The sequence below is a fragment of the Rhopalosiphum maidis genome, chromosome 3 (assembly GCF_003676215.2).
Source record: "Rhopalosiphum maidis isolate BTI-1 chromosome 3, ASM367621v3, whole genome shotgun sequence".
Taxonomy (NCBI): domain Eukaryota; kingdom Metazoa; phylum Arthropoda; class Insecta; order Hemiptera; family Aphididae; genus Rhopalosiphum; species Rhopalosiphum maidis.
This window is the reverse complement of record NC_040879.1, coordinates 72,261,186-72,283,470: the sequence shown is the minus strand read 5'-3', so window position 1 is coordinate 72,283,470 and position 22,285 is coordinate 72,261,186. Positions and strand designations below refer to the sequence as shown.

General features: G+C 31.4%; 1 protein-coding gene across 4 annotated transcripts in view; it reads left to right on the top strand.

Moving 5' to 3' along the window:
• The first annotated feature begins 601 nt into the window (after positions 1 to 601).
• Positions 602 to 22,285, top strand: part of LOC113558974 — a 35,094-nt gene continuing 13,410 nt past the window's right edge. For 3 of the 4 annotated variants that reach the window (XM_026964569.1, XM_026964571.1, XM_026964568.1), the window contains exons 1-3: positions 602 to 1,199; positions 7,112 to 7,281; positions 8,672 to 8,857. In XM_026964569.1, coding sequence (XP_026820370.1) covers positions 1,001 to 1,199; positions 7,112 to 7,281; positions 8,672 to 8,857 — 555 coding nt within the window. In that variant the 5' untranslated portion in view covers positions 602 to 1,000. The remainder of the gene's footprint in view (positions 1,200 to 7,111; positions 7,282 to 8,671; positions 8,858 to 22,285) is intronic. The other variant, XM_026964572.1, reaches the window with a different exon arrangement.

The window sequence follows — 22,285 nt, the reverse complement described above, 5'->3', positions numbered from 1 at the left end:
GTGCTCGAGTACCTAGATACTTATCAATTCTAAAAATCGTAATTTGAATTGATTAATTATTGAAGAAGAAGTGGAGGTAATCACGATTAGCGAATCGCCCTGTATAGTCTAATATCCCGATACGCGTGGACAAACAAAAGGATTAAAAAAAAAAAAATCAATCTGACCTCAAAGCCGTAGCTCGCGGAAAACACGGAAAAACAAGATTACGTAAATTGTTAACAAGTTCCTACCTATGATATTGTATTATGGGACGTGATCGCGGGCGGTGTGAATAGAGTGTATCGATTGCGTCGAGAGGCCGACACTGATTTTCATTTTTATTTTTTCACCGACACGCGTTTCCGTAAAACAAAAACAAAAACTCGGACGAATAACAATAATAACAGTAAAAAAAAAAAAAAAACCCTACGAAATCGTAACAGTCCATTGGCAGCCGGCGAAAAGCGAATGAGCGCCGTGTCGTACGCACGCACGTGTATGTGTATAGGTAGAAAGTGGAAGTGCGCGAGCGCTCGCGTCGGATGGAACGCGCGCGCGGTAAGAGGAGGATGCCGCCGCGCGCGGCCACGGTACTCTGCGCAGTCTGTCCGTCCGCCGGCTTACTCGTCGCTCGCGCGTTGGCGGCAAAATAATCGCGTCCGACCCCTCTCACTGTCGTCGTCCGCGTCCGCGTCGGCCGGTGTGTGTGTGTGCGGCGTGACACGCGCGTCGGTCAAATCGTCTTCGTATTTATTTGTTCCTTATGCCTCCGCGAGTTCTACACAATATCATAATGTGCAACATAAATAATACGATAATATTATAACCGTTTATTGTGCGCATATACCTCCCACGCGCGCGATGTGCTGTTACGACCGTTGTGACATCGCGGATTATCGCCGGTGAACCGGCGTTGGTCCGGCACGCAAACCCGCGAATAAAGTCCGTCATAACGCCGTCGTTTATATATTTATAAGTATATACATATTACATATATTGGTTATACGTCGTCTTTCGAATGGTAGTCATACTTATCGTGCCTGCACCGACGTCGCCCGATAATGGGTCTGCGAGGTACGGCGGAGTTGTCGACCCGGCCAAGAGCCCCGGCGACAGGTCCACCTCAACCACGTCCATATCGTTCGTGTCGTCTGATAACTCGTCGTATTGTTTTTCGCAGGTCGATCCGGACAATCTGATTGCCACCACCAAAGAAGGTAAGACCGATATTATTTATAATATTACTGTCATTATTTTTTATTATTACTAAGGTTGTTGTACTTTATTCCTTGCAATTTACTTATAATATGTACTACATCTACACAAAACGAACACCGTACCCACGTAATATCGTATACATAATTGTATATTAAGAGTCCGGATATCATTTATTTTGTTCCTCCTGTATATTAGGTAATATGTATAGACCCATTTCGGAGGATTTTTTTACTTATACCTAAGTCATCATATTGATAACCGTTCGTGTAGGTTAGGTTCTCTAAAAATCCGCCCTAAATATCTGAACTATATTGCTGTGTTTGCATTTAACCGAACTCCGTAAATGCGCAGTGACACGGGGTAATTGCATTTAACGAGACCACGAGTGAATTATTTTGATTATGATACATTTCAGAAAAATACGAACGAAATAAATATTTCCTATAAAATCATTTACGTAGCTCGAGCATAACATGTAGCGCTTGCATCATTAAAATAGAATATTACTGTATTATTTTGCATTAAAGATAAATATGCCTACTCCGTATGTTAAAACAGGTGGTGATTCGTGAAGTGCTTAGAAACATTTTTTAATTTCTTTATTCTCTATGCATAAAAACTGAAAACCAATCCCACGCTAGATTCAGTCCAGAATGAAGTATATATAAGGTATAATATAATATAATATATTATATACTAAGCCTTGTATACTTACGGATTTTATTACACTCTACGATATCAAGCTTTATAGTATTGGTCACCTGCGAGTGCTTATTTCCATAAGTATTTCAGAATTATGTATTTTAAATCTTAAAAACATAAATATACGACACATAGTAATTATCGTGACTCGAGAGTAATGATGTTCACATTTTCTACTAATTTTTAATATTTTTTTTAAATTCAATTAAGGCACGTACTAGATAGTAGTAACATCCACAGCGTTTAACCGTGAACATAATTAGCGTTGAACTCGTTATTATAAGTGCGTTTCTCATCTACTTGGTACCATTGGTATAATACGGCTACACATGCATATGAATAATATATAAAACTGCCCACAATTGACCATTACAAATCGCAATAAATAGAATGTCAATAAATCTAAATGCTGTGGTCAATTATTCAAGTTTTTGCCCCGTATGGAATGTTAGTGTCATTAGTGCAAAAATGTTTATTTTTAAATTTGCATACCCGTCAAATAAGCAGCCTCAACCACACATTTTGATCGATTGTGATAGCATGTATATACAGATCACAATGTACTGATGAATAGTAAATACACCACCAACATGCCTTAAATCAAATAAAAATATTTTCAACCAGTTCGATATTGCGTGTCTGACGCAAATCCGTTGGACTTTAGAAATCGTTTCACGTACACGAATTCATTATGTTGGCGTCAGTACATCGTCGATAAACGATTTTCGAAATAATAATAATGTTCTTTGCACATCCGTGACACGAGATGAATAATAAACATTTTGAAAACAAGAGAAAACGCGAAATACGATCCCAAAATCTATACGATTATACATTTATACTTCTATGAATATGGTAATTTTTAACCATAGATATTTACGATACCTTCACATCAAAGTATCGTTGAACTCACAAAAAGTATTGTAATAAAATGAACTCATAAAACTATACAGCGTCCAGTATGGCGTGCAATTGTTACTGAATTAGATAAAATAATGAAACTTTATTTGACATACATTTTTTCCCTGGAAAAATATAATAAGTTCAATAAGACTATAGTAGGACTCACATAGATACTTTTAAACGTATGTTCAATAAAATAAAATACACATTTTACTTTATCTATGAATAGTACAATTACACTGGTCATCGAGTACAACCTTTCTGATGCTTAAATTTATTATGCGTGATTAATATTTATTAATTTATTACTAAAACATTAAACAGTAATAAAATTTACTAATATAACTGTAAAAACTATAAATATTCTAACTTATTATAGTAAGGTACCTAAGTTAAATAACTACCGTTGAAAAATTTGATTTATGCTTACAATTTACCAAAAACTTTAACTAAAAACATATTTTATATATTTATATAAGTTGATAAGTCCCCAAAAATACAGATAATATTTAAATAAATAATTATAATTGGTATGATTGATTTAACTGTTTATTTCTACTCGATATGACTGTAAACTTTGCTACAATTCAAATTATAATTAATATTACTAATTACTATAGTATCATAATATATATATAATCTTAACTTTTAACTTTGCCACTACTCTCAAATCTCAAGAATATCTAATATACAGATTTAGTATATATATTTTAATTCTTAATTAATAAAATTATAAGTTATAATTAGATTGTTATGAAATCATGTTTGCTAAAAAAAGATTAATATTAAACAACAATAATATGCTATATAAAATAATAAGTAGGCTAAATAATAAAACGAATATAAATTGTCAACAAATAAACATTACTATAAAATACATGTATTTATCATACAGGAACTTTGCTTTTTTTTAAACTACCTATAATACATTTATAAGTTTATAACCAATGCCTAAAGAAATATTGCATTTTAACCGGTATCATGTGAACATAATGTGATTTATAATTCCGTCATATAAAATGCTTAAAAATTTAAATCATTTATAAGCTCATTATAGAAATAATATAAAAAAAAATACTAAAAATCATTAATATCAGAGCTTGACATCGATTTATATATTTTATAAATAGAATAGAAATAAAAAGCGTACCGTCTTTTTACATTCTGAAGAAAATAATATTTAATCTAACCTATCTTTAGAACACCAATTATTAATATAATATAGTAGGGTATATAGTATATACCTTTAGCCTACTCGTTGACAATGTTATGGTTAACTAAATTGTTAGACTAGTTCAATTTGAAAATAAACTAAATAAATTATAGGTAGCTAAGTGAAACTTAAATAAATTTATTTTTTCCCCAGACGAATAAACATGCAATTAAAAGATAAAATATGATTAACCAATAATTGATATGAGTGTCAAATCTCACTGACCTAGCGTTAGTTACTAAACTGGGTGTTGGTGGTTTCGTGGAGATTAAACGTCAGTGGCTTGGAATAAGATGATCAGCGTACCATGTCACCATGAAAATTATTATAATATTGTACAACTAAAGATAAACCTACATTAATATATTATGCTACACCCTATTGATTTTTTTCATTTGTTTAATACATATTTTACATGATTATATTATAATTTATAATGTGTGAATCTTACACGGGATTTTAAAGTTAGAATAAACATCATTCACGAGTCATTGATTAGTATATAGCTCAAAAACGAGAGGCAAAATAATATTATTAGGAATAACTTATTGAGAGTAACGAGAATAACAATACAAATCGTCAAGGTGCTGTTTCTTGCACGTTAGCTAAATACTCGTGACGTACCCAAAACACAATAGACGGATAAAAATCTGTTTTTATTTGTGTTTTGCAATCATTATACATAGTGTGCAATTAACTTCTTTATAAAATATGGTTTATATACACTTATAGATACTATTAAACAGTAACCACCAAGGTACAAACTAACTAGCAGCGACTACAGCCAACATGAAATAAACGATATACAGTATACACGCATAATACATTAACATTATTTTAGCAATAAATAGTCTAAAGTATGTATTTAAAAAAATAAAAAATAATGAATATTTTTATAATTTAATGAAGAACATGTATTGAATACTAGTAAATAGTGTTCTAACACTTCCTTTAGACTAAAATTTAAATAAAAATCCGAAAACACGTATTTGAAATTACTTCAACGTTAGTATTATTACTATTAAGTTCAATCGCATATAATACATAGATTAAAAAAAAAACATAATAATTATTATTTAATTTTTAAATCGATAATTTATTACTCGTTCACGCTTAAAATTACCTTTCATTGACGTAACTATAAACTACATGTATATAACATATAAAAAGGATCATACTGATTTTAACCGGTTACATACGATTAACTAACAAAGGTTATCGAATTTTTTTGAGAGTGTAATTTGACACAGCAAATGATCTAATTTAACCAGAGTTAGTTTTTATTTAATTTTTTTCTGGTTTATTTTATAATAGTAGTAATAATAATAAAATACATTGTTTAAATAAAGACAATATTATGTAACTAACTCGAAAAATTAATAGATATTATGAAATAATTCTATGTTACACGATGTGTTATTATAATTTTTATAGTTTTTACTTCAGTCAGTTTTCAAAAAGGAAAAAAAAATCACACGCTGTTTTATGTGTGCTTAGTCAACAAAAATTTACCCAACCCAGTAAATAGATAACATAAAGTTTGTTTATAGAAAATATGTATAACAGTTGCTTATTATTATCGTTTAAATGTACTGTTGTGACATTACATACACTATTATAGTTTAAAATTAGCATACTCGTATTACCACAATGTATCCCATGCGGAAGCATCTCTAACATCGGTTCGTCTGCAACGTTTTTTGAACAGCATTGTGTACTTTCTCCGGGGTATTGTTAATTTTTTATGTTTTTAAGGCCTCTACATATATGAAGTCAAAACGTTTGTTATCCAATGAGTACGAAAAAAACAATAACGATAATAATAATAATTATTATATATTGCTTACGTGACTGGTGGCTACGTGTGAATGTTTTATTCATCGCAAGAAATTATAATAAAAAATTAAACATTATACCTACTAAACGTGGAAATGTATACAACACCCTTATATTGCTATATTGATGAGAAAAAAACAGTCATTCTTCCATCGAAATGGAAGCTATATATATATGTGTGTGTGTATATTAAAGTCTCTCAGTTTTATGCATAATATTTATTTATTATATTTTATATTATATGGTATAGATACACTTGACATCCTCCACGAGATAAAAACAATTTGCGCACTTTAAACGATAATTATTGATAGTTCTCAGACAATAGAAAACGTGTTTAAAATGTCTACTGAAGGACATCATAGAAAATAATAAAATATAAAATCAAACTTAAACAAATGTACCTACTATAGAAAAATTACAAAAAATAATTGCACTTTTTTGGCCTTAAATTATATTTGTTGCTTATTTAACACACACGTAATCGTTTATAACTCAATTGTATACATTTTATAAATTAAAATAATTATGCGCCGGTGTGTGAAATCGTGTATATAAATATAGACGTATACAGATATACAATAAGATTTTCAATGTAACTTTTTGCCATATGTTTTTGACCGCAGTATTTTGACACCATTTTAAATTGTGACAATTTTACACACACGAAAAATCAGGTGATAGATCAAATCTTTTAATAATATGTCTTTCAATTTTGATTGATAGTCATTCGAAGTGTACAAAATGGTGTACACAAAAGAAGGAATAAAAACGTTTGTGCCTAATATACCTATTTCTCGCTTGTTCCGCAGCAGCGTATACGTGTTCATTAATAAAATTTCATAACTATCCGTTGACAGATTAATAGGGTCCTAGTCTAGCCTATATTATAGTTCGAGTGTGTATGTGTGTGTATATACACACCACACCGTTGCGTATAATAATATAATATATAAATATGTGTGTATGTGTAGACTATGGATACAATGTTTCCAAACCGAGAAATACACGACGACATGTAATTTGCCAAAGAAAGTGCAATTCGCCCGTTTATGTATTATATACATGTATATATTATTATACAAATGTGTGGGCAATTGTAAATGTCTCCGTTTCCGCGTCTACTGTTGCATTGCTCGACCTATATAATTATATACTATTTATAATGCTCTGCGAGCTCTGTGTTTTCAACCCATTGATCATTATGTTTTTCTTATATTTGTTATTTATTTTGTATTTTTTTTTTCACAATTTCAGAAGAATGGGTGACTAAGAAAAAAGTTGAATTGACTACCAAAAAACAAATCGAAACGAGAGTTAAAAGACAAGTCGTGTTGGAAGACGGTAAAATTGTCGAAGACTCTGGGCCAATAGTTACAACTAACACGACCGAAGATACGGAAAAACAGGAACATCAACAGACCGAAGTAATTTTAATTAACATGAGCAAACTCTTGACTGTACAAATTGATAAATTTTAATATCATCGATTAAGAATACTGTTTTCTACGTTCTCCGAGATTAAAATTAACTGCAGATAATCACAAAACAAATAAAAACCATTTTAAAATATTTAAATTTCTCGCAATGCATACACGTTATTCAACATTCTCATATAATAAAGCTTGTCGACTATATCGGTGATCTCTACACACGACTTACACTATACCGACTTACTCTGTACAAATGGACTGGTAACGATATATCGGTTCTTATTGAAAAAAATTGCGTACAGTATAATATGTGTATAGAACTGCGAAAGACATTTCAAACCAGTCTCGTAAAACACAAATTCGTTTGTATCCGCTATTATTGTGTATACATACCTGTATATTATAACTTCGGGCTCCTTGCGAGGTAATATAATTACGATTTCTTAGCGTATAATAATATAATGAGAATTATGATTGGTCTTTTTCACGCGGATATCACATCGGAACATCACACAAAACAAGTTAAATTAGATCAGAATAATTATATTCGTTCTCGGTATATACAGTGAAAGGTAGATATTATCAAAAATAATATATAATACATAATATGTGCGCTTGCATTCACACACACACACACATACACACTACCATACATATGTGTGTAGTTATCGTGTACAAAATTAATAATAATTGACGTAAGAGTACAGAAACTGTATACGGTGGTTGTTAGGTATAGATCGGAATACAAACATCTGCAGAATCTAGTCAAAGAAAAATCAATTTCTACACAATATAAAGTAGGGTTCAGCGAACGGTCCTATTGTTTTTGGCCGCGGTCTCTAGCCGGCTTTTACCTATTCATTATTAGATTATAATTATTAATTCATCCATTCTTTCTGTCACGTTCGGAATCACTGTAATGCTAATATTGCATTCCTTAAGAACGATGATCCTGCAAGAAATCGAGCTAGTCCGAAGGTGAATGTCATATGGTGACTATTACGGAATTCACAATTGAGACGTGATCGGAATAATATAATTTTTGACAACACATTTCGATTTCGTTTTTAACGCACACCTTTAAATTACAATATTATAAAATATTATTGTTTATCACACTAACGCCGTTTTTATTAGGTAGTTTATAACATTGTTTTCTGATCTGTTTTTTTTTTAAATATTTCCGATCGTTTTAGGAAATAGATTGCTGAACGCTGTCTTAAATTGTATAATATATAAATAAACAATTAATAGGAAAATCATTACAGCTTAATTAAATGATTATCTCTGGAAATATTACTTAAATTTAATCATATGGAATTATTTAATAATAATGATAAAGATCAATGTTAATTTAATGCAAATATCTCACTTTTTTATTTAGCATCGTCAATTGGGTGACGAAGGTGACGGAGAAAATACCAAAGAAGTGGTCGTGAGAATATCTTCACTGGAAGGGAACCCATCATTGTTAAAAGAAGTTAGAGAGAAAAAAATCAAAAGCCGAGAAGAAAAAGAAGAGCTCGTAGAAACGGAGGATGTGGTCCACCTAGGAGATATCAGCGATAAGGTTAGTAAACAATATATTATAATATCGTCATTGATGTATTAATTCGCCCACAGTAAAATATATGTAATATTAAGTCACAGCATAAATGGATACCAATTTAGTATTATAAAAATATATAAAAGTATGACGATCGTCTAAAAACATAAAAAAAACTATTGAGATGTACATCCAACACTAAATCTGTATGACGTATACGAGTACGTGCGAACGGATATATTTTTAAATTGATGTGTCGTGAATTAATTAAAATATAAAATATAGTGTACGATGATTACCGAAACCATTAAATCCATCAAATTTATCATACCTAAAAATCGTTTAAAATTTGCAATATAATACTTAAAGAGTATAGTATAATATATATACACTATATATTAAATCGTTATTTATATAATATTTAATAATTTCACTATAACGAAGAACTGTTTATAAATTATTACTTATTATTATGACATACAGTAGATGATTATATATCATTGTAATAGGTGTTCAAACGCAATAAGTTCTTTCAAAATCGTTCATTTTGCGCTGTATCGTGCATTGATATCGCGTCGCATATCCTGTGAATGTCCTGCAGAGATTGTCTACATAATATGTTATTTAAGGTTTGCGATGTTCTAACTTCTAAGTTCTGATCTATAACACGTACGTGACTGGCGCTATAATACGCATGTATTATATACGTCACGCTCTATATACTTCGATGATCGTATATTTATTTTAATGTCGCAGTGATATCATATATATGTATAAAGTGTTGTGGATATTATATGTGTTTGAGTGTTGCATAATATTCGTCATCGACCACACATTATTCGTACAATAATGTCATTATACAAAACACGAAATAGGCACTTGGTACTTATATACAGAGTGGTTCACGAAGTATGCACACCCCCATTTTTTCCTTTAATAAGGAATTTATTCAAATTTCAATTTTTGGAAATATTAAGTACCTATATTTTCAAATAATTAGATTCGAAGATTGGTTGTACTATTTAAAAAAGTATTCTGTGAATATACTATTTTTTTTTCAAACGAGAATCGCCTTTTTTCCAATTAATAATTTAGAAGATTATACTTTTTAGAAAATGTTGATTTATTTAAATTCTAAAATAGAATTCGAAAGAGTATTTTTTTGAGTCATTTTACTTCGTATTCTAAGGATAACAGGTTCTTGATTATGAATTCAAATGAAATATGGAATATATAATGATTTTAACATTTCAGTAATTAATTTTAATATCTATCAATATTTTATAATTTGTAAAAATTATTCGATCATAATACATTTTATAATATTCAATATTACATCCGTTCTGTAAAACTTATTTTTCAAAATTATTATTCCTAACTTATATATATATATATTAATATCAAGGAAACTACTTGTTCAAATTTTAAATTTGGTTAATAGAATAAAAGTCTATAATATTGAAAATATGGTTCCAAATACCTATATATATTTAAAAACATTCCAAAAATATGAATTTAAATAAATTCGTTATTAAAAGAAAGCATGGGAGAGAGCATGTTTAGCTAACATATTCTACAGAATTATAGCTACAATCATCATACATAACTAATATATATTATAATATATTATGCTCGGATTTATCAGTATAGGTTTTACGTGTTGTAAAAAGAATTTAGAACACTATATGCTCGTGCAATCGTAGAAACAAATTTCTAGAAATATTTTTGAACATTTTATTTTTTACACATATTTTAACGGGCTATTGCATGTCGATTGCAGGTCGATTGAATACGATATTCCAAAATCGTATTAACTCCACAAATATTAAAATATTATACAATATTACCTGAAACGATTTTTTTCTCTTTCAGAATTCTATATAATTTATATATTTATATATATGTCCGTGTGTGTATGTGACGTAGTTAAATTATTGACCATTATTATTATTAATATAGTTCGATTAATAATAGCCAGCAGTCAAATAAGACACCTGCCTATAGATATATACGGTTAACAACTCGACCACAACAATCATAATAATAACTATCATTGTATTGAGCGCATATACATTATACGTCGTCGTTACGCAACATTTCCATTATTTGTGATTTTTCTCTGTACACAAAACCATAATATTATTATCTACGCGCGTGTCTACATAATATTCTGTACGGTTATAAGAGATACTTCTGCTTCGATCGTATCTCTGTTCTATAGGTACGTATCTATACGCGTGGACCCGCAGTGCCTGCCGGTACCCACATTTTTTCATTTCGGATTTACAAGCTCGCTACAGCCGTATAGTCGTATATGAACCTCCTATATTGTGTATACGCCCTGAGGAGTGTACGACGCAATTTAGTTTTGTCCAGCGCGCACGCATAAAGTGCGGCTCGTTAAGAGCTCAAAATGAAACCGGTTTTTGAAACAATTTCTTTAGCCCCTACCCCTTGTGTGTAGACTGTGATAGGCTACCTACGTGATTGCGAAAATATATTTTTTTATCATTTCTTCGAGATCTACTTAATGCGGTTTTTCTTCTTACATGTCGCACGGACTTCCTTAACACGTGTACGATCATGCGCGCATAACATTATCTGCAGCTCGTGGTATATATATATCGGTAAGTACACGTGTTTAGTTTTTTATAAGATGTTTACGTGCAAAGTATTTAAGTATAAGATTTTCGTGACGTTGTTATTATAATCGTTCACATTATATGAATCAAAAGGTTGTGATGGCTATACACATTATCATCAACTTGTCAAACTCATTAAGAAACTAGGTATATATATACCAATATATATTCCTATACAAGTATATTATATAAAAATTAATAGCCGTCCCACAGCTTTTTTTTTTTTTTGGTCTGGACCATTTGTTTCGAATTAAAATTCAATTCGAGTTTTACAATGCTTCTTTGGCGGGTATTCGGATTCTTTAATAGGATTTAATATATCAATGTCTAGAAAATCTAGACAACGCGTTTTTAATTCTTTAATATAATATGGTTATTACCGGTTGAATATATATTATTAAAAATATTTTAAACGTGCAATTAAACCGTGTTTTATATGCTTCAAATTGATTGATATCGAGTTTATAATATATATAACGTAATTTGTATAGTGGAATAAAATTGTTTTAATATCGTTTGTTCAGAAAAAATGCACGTAATTATAATTTCATAATTCATTATTATTTTAACGTGCATTCGGCGTATATTTATCTTTTAAGAAATATATTATGTAGTTGTAACTACACGTGCATATTATATGCGACCATAAATTGACTAACCTAATAATTTGCACGTTGCTCCTATGCATACTTTAATAATTGCACCTACTGTAGGAATTTCACTACGCGCAAGAGTCAAGTCAATTTATGACTTTTGCTAATACTCGTATAGTGGCATGTAAACCGTTTGTCTTTTGACTCGTGCGTACTGTATTTTTTTTTTCATGCAGCCTGTATCTCATATATTGGTGTCGTGAAAACCGGGTTTTTTTTTTGTATTTATACCCATTTGCTTTCTACCAGCGGCGTTCACGACCTGAAACAGTCGACGTAAAATTGGAATTTCGTGTTTACACAGCGAATTAACTGATTCACGGGCTTTTATATTTGAACAGTTACGTACATAATATAAAGTACGGAAAACCTGTTTATAATTTTTTTTTTATTGTTGTTAAAAACAACTATGCACGCTCGAAATATGTGTTTAGCTAAACTTCTAAATAACAGCAGTGTATAATTCCCGTCACCTGGAGACACCACACCCATTGCAGACAATACCTATATGTAATGTATTTTTCTAACAATTTTTATTTTCTGCGCTTCCCAAGGTGAGCCACTGCACTTGGTCTGTGGTTTATTACTCGTCGGACAGCACTCAAAACGGGGAAATAATGTTATATGACTGCAGGTATTATAGCTGTCCAGATATGATTATGCCCTCATGTTTTATCACTCAAAGGAACGCATTGCATGCGATTTCGTCGAAAATTGGGTTTTATACTTTGTGCATACATAGCCTTGAAAAAATAAACATGTTTAAATTTAAATAAATATAAAATATGATTTAATACTAATTTAAAAAATAAAAATAAATATCTTCGTTTAGTTCGTTTAAAAATGTCTATTCGTACAAAATCGTGTTAATGCAATACAGCATTAACATTTCACCGCGTATTTATTTAACATTAATACGTAATGAGTGTTTATGGGAAATTTTGAAATATTCTATAATTTATAATTAATATAAAAGTTGATATTCTTTAGATTCTTTATTTCTTGTTTATTTTCTTTAAGTAAATAAACAATAATATTTACTAACTATGTACTTATCGGTTATTTAAAACTAAAATTCAAGGATTACTTAATAGTTATTACAGGTCCATGTCCACAAATGATTGAATATACATAATATGACTATGGCAATAATCTTTGATTTAAGTGTCAAACCGTTGTCAAGAATTTTTACCCTTTGAGTGCTATTAACCATACAATGTCTTAGATGCTCATTTATGCATTTTCGTTTTTAAAAATTCAACACCTGCAATTAAAGTGATTTATAAAATTAAGATAAGACTCTTATATAATACATAAATTGTATTATTACTCCAGTATAACTATATTAACTGTACTAATAACGATTAAGCAATATTATGGACATAGACACAAAGTAGGTAATTATTATTAAAATAATGTTAATATTCATTATTAGTGGTAAACACAGAAGATATATGTAAGTTTTAAAAGATATATAATAACACATTAAACAAAATCCGTCGAATGTTGATACATTATTATTTTTCAATTTTAATAGTTTCTTAGAAATTATGAAATGGTTCATTAAACATAATGACAAGTATAAATGTATAAATACAATTTTAAGGAATGATAAATTATCTACTTAATTATTATAATCATTATTTGTTATAATTATAATATCTTAACATATTTCCAATTTTGTATATACCGATAGCTCTCCAAAAACTTAGTCATTTATATCAATTTACGGTGTTCACTTTATTTAATTTAGAAAGATTTGACTTTAAACATAAATACAGTTTTAATAAAAATAATTACAATACCTGTAGGCATAGCTATTTAAAATATTAGTTATATTTGTATGCATATTTTTTTGTAATAAGGTTACATACAAATATTTTGTGAACTAAGATATTTGTAAATACTGAAATTTAAATGAAAATTGATAAAGAATACCTATCATTTTTTTATCTTAAATATGGTGATGATATTTTACTCGTACAAAAAAATGATATTTTTTAAGACACATACAAATATAGTATAAAAAGTAGCTGAATATAATTAAAGATAATTATCGAGTAATTGGGTTATATTATTATGATTTATGATATGTCTCCACAAAATAATTATGTATAATATCATAATATAATAAAATACCGTCTTTCAAGCGAATCGACCTGTGCAACGCGTTCGGTTTCTAAACGATTGGGTGATTTTCCTATTGTCGCGTATACCTACGCATATATAATTATTCCGATGACAGTTTAAAAAAAAAATAATAATAAAATTAAAAAATATATACATACTTTAGACCAAAAAGTAAAAATTAAAAAAAAATCGATCACAATGTCTAATACTCGTACTAAATTCGTATATTATGTAATATACATTATATATACATATACGCTCGCCGTCGGTACGGTATCTATATATATATACACTATACATAAATAATATAATAATAACATTGGCGCGTGTAATCACGTCTCTGTCTCATTGTTTGCCGGACTGTACGGAATTCTTGGTGACCCGGAGGAGGGAGCGAACGGCAGAGAAAACTGAAATATTAGAAAACGCGACGGACTCGGCCGCGGCGGCGGTGACAGCGACCGCGGCGAGCACACCGCTGCCGTAGCATCGACGACGGACGGAGGGAAGGAATATAATAATAATAATAATAATAATAATAATACACTTATATTATACGAAGGTATAGTATATGTACGCTCGACGAAGGAGTAAAAAAAACCGAGAGTCGGCGGCCGATCGATCGGCTGGTATAATAATAACCGGTGTACTACTACCACACGGGCGAGCGTGCGTGCGCCAGACAGAGCGTATATGTTATATTAAATACATTATAACGCGTCCAGTCCAGTCCGTGTAATTCCGGTGAACTGGATGGGTGTCCGTCGGTGTGATACGGTCGTCGTATATGTTTTCGTCAAACATCGCGTTATTTTATTTACATAGGTAGGCACACTATCGAATGTCCGACGACAACTACAGTGAGGTGTTTTGTCGTTTATCATATAATATATTAATTTAATATACCACGATTCGGTCCAGGCTCTGCGGAGAGACGTGCCGGATTCTGCAGACAGACATTATATTATATTAAAGGCATTATACGTCGGGGTCGTCGTCTGCAACACCGTTGTCCACGCAAGACAATCGGCGCGTGGGCCGTGTACATCGCGTCGCGATGTGTACATAATGGTATAATATATAACAACACATAACGGTAAGTGTGGAATTTTCGAACTTGTTCTTAATAATATGTAGGTACCTATATTAAGTATCAAACGCATATCATTCTGTCGATGATAGACGAGAGCGAAAATAAATTTAACCATCTTATAAAAACGACCTAAAGTTCACGACGCAGCTGTTATATTCGCAAGTATAAATATATATATATATATATTTCATTATGTATATATTCGTACAGAAGTAACGCGATCGATACGAAAGTCATTTTTTGGGGAAGAGGGAGGTTAGATTTCGAAATGTTGATGACAATATTATACGAGCCGCTCGCCTGCGGTTCGTGTATTGTGCACGAATGTATTTGTCAATTGTATTTGGCTAATTATTTTGTCGAATACAACACGCACTATAGAATCATATGTTAATATTATACCTATAAATATAAATTATTTTATACAGTAGTAAATAAATTCATTGTAAGCCCGACGTTTTCAAGTACAAAAAGAAATGATTTTAATTATAGATTCAATTAACATACTTTTTAAACATTGCTTAGTGCTTACACAATACAAATTGTTTATTATAATATGAAGGTAATATAGTATAATATTCTGTACGTATACTGTAGATACTGTTGTTCCCACTTGTAGGCATGTATTTAGGCTGATGATTGATTGTTTTTCAAACAAACGCATAAATATAATTATGTAATAACCCTCCAAATTATGTACCTATACTATTATGTACGCCGAAAGTTCTTCGAAAGAGACACGCTATAAGTAACAAAAACTAGAACAATAAAACGTCAACAATCTTTATCATTTTTTAAAATTAAATAAGTAGTAGAAAGAAAAATACATTACTCAAGTTGTACAAATTTATTGCGTATGTATTGCGTATGCGTATGTACAATTTAAGAAAATATTTCACGTAAAAATTCAGTTAACCCTACTTCGGACCGTGGTATAGTCATTATTTCTCACGTACAATATCGCCACCGCGTAGGCGTGCATTCAAGTCTCTGCAGCATCGACGGGTCCAACGACTTCTATAGTTGTCTGGGATTTGTAAATAATGGAATCTGACCGGTGTATATAACATGGTGTCAACTCTGTGTCGATATAGGTTCGTTTTTCACATTGTCATCGTAGATGCGTTCATTTATTACTATTATTATTATTATCTCGCACTATAGTTCATATAACTGCGACTAATGTATAGAATTACGTTCATGTATCAAAAATATATATTGCATGTGATATACATTTTAAATATAAATAGACGATAAAATGGATTTTTTTTAGTCCTAAATTGTATAAATTTCAAATGGACAAAAATGAATTAATAACATACTTATTATTTCGGTATATAATTACATAGTATAAGCTACTATTATATTCAAATCGTTTACATTTTTAATTCAATGATGTTTCGAATAGTGATATATAATAAAAAAAACACATTTATAATGTGACAATATATATCTTCGAAAAATACCTTTAGTATTAGTATAAGTTACAACTCTTACAAGTATACCTATTTGGACTCTATTATAATATTGTATGTACATTTTACATACAATAAATGATTTTGTTTTTTACGAAATTCATTATTTATATTTTTCTTATCGATTTTTTTTTCAACCGAAACGGAACCACAATCTATAATCACTATATTCACTATATATATATATATATTATGTAAGGCCAATATAGGATCTTAACGTTTATATATATTTGTTAAAGTACACCAGATATACAGAAGCTAAAGGTAAATAATAATAAGATCGGATATATGTAATAATATAATAATATGTATAATTGAAACGAATAACTATAGTGCTCCGAGGCGTAATATAAAACAACGACTAATTGTCCTACAGACTACTACATAGAGAGAATATGCTAGTTATACAAAAATGCCTATTCAGCGTCTGCCGAACTACAGTGTGAATAATTTTACTTATAATCTACATACTATAGGGTGTGTTGTTTACATTCAACACTTCCCCTTAAACAATATACCCTAACTTAGAATTAATATATCTAATTCCCAACATCTCCCTGAGTTCCTGGAATCTTGGTCGTGGAGTTGGCTTAGTCAATATGTCAGCTAACTGCTCCTTGCTTGGCACATATTCTAGAGAAAACATCCCTTCACTGAACTTCTCACGAATGTAATGATAGCGTACATCGATGTGTTTTGTTCGCTTATGGTATTCTGGATTTTTCACTAGTTTGATAGCGCTTTGGTTGTCTGCATACAAAACAGGTGTATCTCCCTGTGGCTCCAGAAGATCACTGATAAGTAGCGTCAACCAAGTGAGTTCCTGTATAGATTGGCTCAGCGCTATGTATTCTGCCTCAGTAGTCGAAAGTGCTACCGATTTTTGCCTTTGTGAACACCATGCTACGATTCCATCTCCCATCATGAAAATAAATCCTGAAGTTGATCGTCTCGTTATTGTATCACCAGCATAGTCTGCATCACTATATCCACGCAACTTTGGTGTTACACTAGAATCATAAATTAAACCATAATTAAACGTTCCCTTTAAATATTTAAATATGCGTTTCACCGCATTCCAATGAATTGTCAGAGGCTTTTCTAGATAACGACTGACAAGGTTTACTGCAAACGTTATATCGGGCCTTGTTATTTGGCTTAGATACAACAAACTTCCAACTGCTTCTCTGTATGGAACTTCCCCTGCTTCCAATGATCCTGCCAGATTTGGATCTAATGAGTGTTGTGGATCTGTGGGAATATGCAAGACTTTGGTTTCTTCCATATTGAACCTCTCTAAAATGCGCTTGCAATATGAAGATTGGTGTACGAAAATTGAACCATCAGGTCTCTGATCAATTTCAATACCCAAGAAATGATCAAGTTCACCTTCCTTCGTCTCGAAGTTGTCCTTTAGATACTTCACCATTATGTCCACCAGCTGGTTATTTGTTGCTGCGATTAGCCCATCGTCTACAAAAATAGCGACAATTAATAATTGATTGTTTTTATTACTTACGAATACACAAGGATCTGCTTTTGTTTCTTTTAGGTCAAAGTTCATCAGCATATTTTTGAACTTTTTGTTCCAGCACCTGGGCGCCTGTTTCAACCCATATAGGCTCCGTTGAAGTTTGCATACTAAATGTGTTCCGTCTTCGTAACCTTTTGGCTGTTTCATATAAATGTCTTCTTCAAGATCTCCATATAAGAATGCTGTTTTAATGTCAAATTGTCTGAGTACTAATTTTCTGGCTGCTGCTATCGCAAGTATTACTCGAACAGAATCATATTTCACTACTGGGCTGAATGTTTCTTGAAAATCTATTCCATGAACTTGCGCACATCCCTTTATCACTAACCTTGCTTTGTACCGATCGACATCTCCGTTCGCTTTGTATTTAGTCTTGTATACCCAACCATTATTGATAGGTTTTTTATTCTGAGGCAAGACCACAAGTGTCCATGTTTCATTCTTATTCAATGACAACATTTCATCGTTCATTGCTGCCTTCCAATTATCTGAATTGTCACCTGTCATAGCGTCTTCGAATGTAACTGGATCATTACATGCTGAAAATAACGCATCTCTATACCTGATAGGTTTATTGAGTTTTCCTCTGTCTCTGAGTGTCATTCTTGTTTGCTCTTCAACTCCTATTGTTATCTGTTCATCATCATCCAACTTTTCTTCGTCGTCGTTGTTGTCTTCCTCATCTCCAGCTTCTCCTTCCAAATTTATTTCTTCCTCTTCTTCTTTATTTATGATTTTTACTTGTGTAGCTGTAGATGGACTTGTTGACTCTTTGAATATTACATCTCTGCTTATTGAAATTTCTCTTCCATCAAAGCATATACGATATCCTTTGGTTTCTTCTGAGTATCCAACGAATATACCTTTTCTACCCTTTTGATCCCATTTTCTTCGTTTTTCTTTTGGTATATGTGCATATACTTCGGTACCAAAATTTTTCAGATGCTTTATATCGGGTGTTTTATTGAACCATAATTCATAAGGTGTTTTTCCTTCTTGACCTGTGTTACCTGTACGATTTATTGTATACACGACTGTATTCACTGCTTCTGCCCAAAGTGTCTTAGATAAATTTTTGCTATATAACATAGTTCTGGCCGCTTCTACAATTGTTCGCATTGATCTTTCCGCCTTGCCATTTTGCTGGGGCGTGTATGGTACACTCGTCTCATGTTTTATTCCTAATTTATCCAATAAGGCTTTTACTTCAGTATTTTTTATATTCCAGACCACAATCACTTCTTAAAGTAATTACTGAAATATTTAACTGATTTTTGACTGTATTCAAAAATAATTCAAATTTATTTTTAACTTCTGATTTTTGGCTCATAAAATACACATACGTATAGTTAGAAAAATCATCCTTGAATATAACAAAATACCGTTTACCTCCAAGTGAGTTTTCCTCCATGGGGCCACATACATCACTGTGAATTAACTGACCTGGCTTTGTAGTTTTAGTTTTACTTAATGTGAATGGCTCTCTGTGTTGTTTACCATAAATGCAAGCTTCACAGAAAAATTTGTTTTTCGTTTCTATGAATGGAATCTGCTTATATTTCAAGTAGTTCCGAACATATTGAACATTCTGATGACTTAATATTTCATGCCACTGTAGTAACGTGAGATTTTTAACTGCAACATTTGCTTGATCAGCCGGTTGTAATAATGGTCTTGTTCTCAGAACCATTGAAAACATTTTATTCTCACGAACTCCAATAGCAACTATACGATTGTTTTTTTTAAATATACATCCGTCACTGTCTGTCATCATTTTTATGCCTTTATCAAGACATGCTCCACACGAAAACAAATTTACCTTCAGATCAGGTACATGTAAAACGTTTGACAAATGACTGTCAACCCATTTATCGCCGATTCTCGCTTGTACATTTATATTACCTTTACCAATAGCCATAATATGTTTACCATCACCGATACGTACTGGTAACTGCACTTCAAATGACTCATAGTTACTGAACCATTCTCTTCTGCTGGTCATATGATCGCTAGCGCCTGAATCCACATACCATTTTTCCGACTCGTTGATTTCGATGTCCTTTGATTGTACACCAACCAACGCATTTCCTGAGTTGCTCTTATTTTTTTCTTTTTGTTCTTTTAAGAAAATCCGGCATTCACGTTTCCAATGCCCTGGTTTTTTACAATGATTACACTTGCCTGGTTTTTTATCATTGTTCCATTGACTTTCAGAATTGCCAATTTTCGTATGTTTTTCTTTATTTGTTCCATAGGATTTCTTTGCCGAAAATGCACTACTACTTGCAATATCTCTCTGAGTATCATAACCTTGAGTTTGCCTTGTTTCCTCTACCATGAGTCTAGATGACAAATTTGACAATGTTTTGTCCACATTTGGTATCGAATCCCATGCACTGTAGAAATGTTTGTAATTTTCTGGCAAAGTCATTAGTATCTTAGTCATAAGCATTGAGTTGGATATTGGTTCACCTAACTGCTTTAATTTTCTACTAAGACTCTCCAATTTCGAAATATGAATCGCCATATTGTCATCTGGGTCTTTAACATAGCTGTAGAACTTTTGTTGAATCAATGTTACACTCGAGTCCGACTTTTGTTCATATACACTAAGCAACTTGTCCCACATTTCCTTAGCCGTGTCACAATTCATTATGTACTGCAGTGGTTGTTCATCCACTGACGTGACTATATACTTTTGAGCCTTGTTGTCCGCTTTTTTATATATTGAATAATCTACACCATACCTTTTTCTTGCATCTTCTTCAGTTTCTGAACTTGATTTGTTAAGAACAGGTTTTTTTCGAATTTCCGGTTACAACATCAAATATATCGGCTGCAGTCATTATGACTTTTATTTGGAATTTCCATGTTTCCCAATTTTCATTACCTGTCAGTTTATTTATTTTTATAGATTCGTTTTCCATAATAACGAATTATCTGTACACTGTCTGTACACTATAAATGTAATAATAACAAACACAGTTTCTGCGCTTCACACAATCGATGCACTAACACTGCACTGCACTATACTTCACGAATTATTATTGCTGTACACTGTCTGTACACAAACACGCGATTCGTAAATCAATAATTATAGTATCAAACATACACGACTCTATTATAATTACCGTACTACTGGGCCCATAACCTGTTAAAGTACACCAGATATACAGAAGCTAAAGGTAAATAATAATAAGATCGGATATATGTAATAATATAATAATATGTATAATTGAAACGAATAACTATAGTGCTCCGAGGCGTAATATAAAACAACGACTAATTGTCCTACAGACTACTACATAGAGAGAATATGCTAGTTATACAAAAATGCCTATTCAGCGTCTGCCGAACTACAGTGTGAATAATTTTACTTATAATCTACATACTATAGGGTGTGTTGTTTACATTCAACAATATTAATAATATACCATGTACGCTACTATATATAAATAACATGTATTCATAATAATATATTGATATATCTATCAGAATATTTAATATCTATAAAACTATTTTTTTATAGTGCCAAGAGAATATAATATACCATCACACGGTAATTTCAGATGTGTCGGTAGGTAACAGATGCTAATACGAAGTTTTTATGAAAGTGCCGAGAAGAATTTTGTAAACGCCTCATCATGAATATAATTAAATATAATATAATCTTTTTTTTCGAAGTGTGTATACTGCATAATGATAAATATCCTTTGATATCGATTACTATGACCAAAGATAAAACCACGAACAGAATATCCATATTCCGTGACCGGACTTAAGAAAGCATTCGGACCCCGAGGACACGAATATACACGCGAGATGGAAAACGTTACCAATGTTGCCAGTTTTTCGATAATATAAAATATTATAGTTTATAAGTAACGTTTAATTGTATGCAGAGTTTTTTCCCTGCAAACATTGC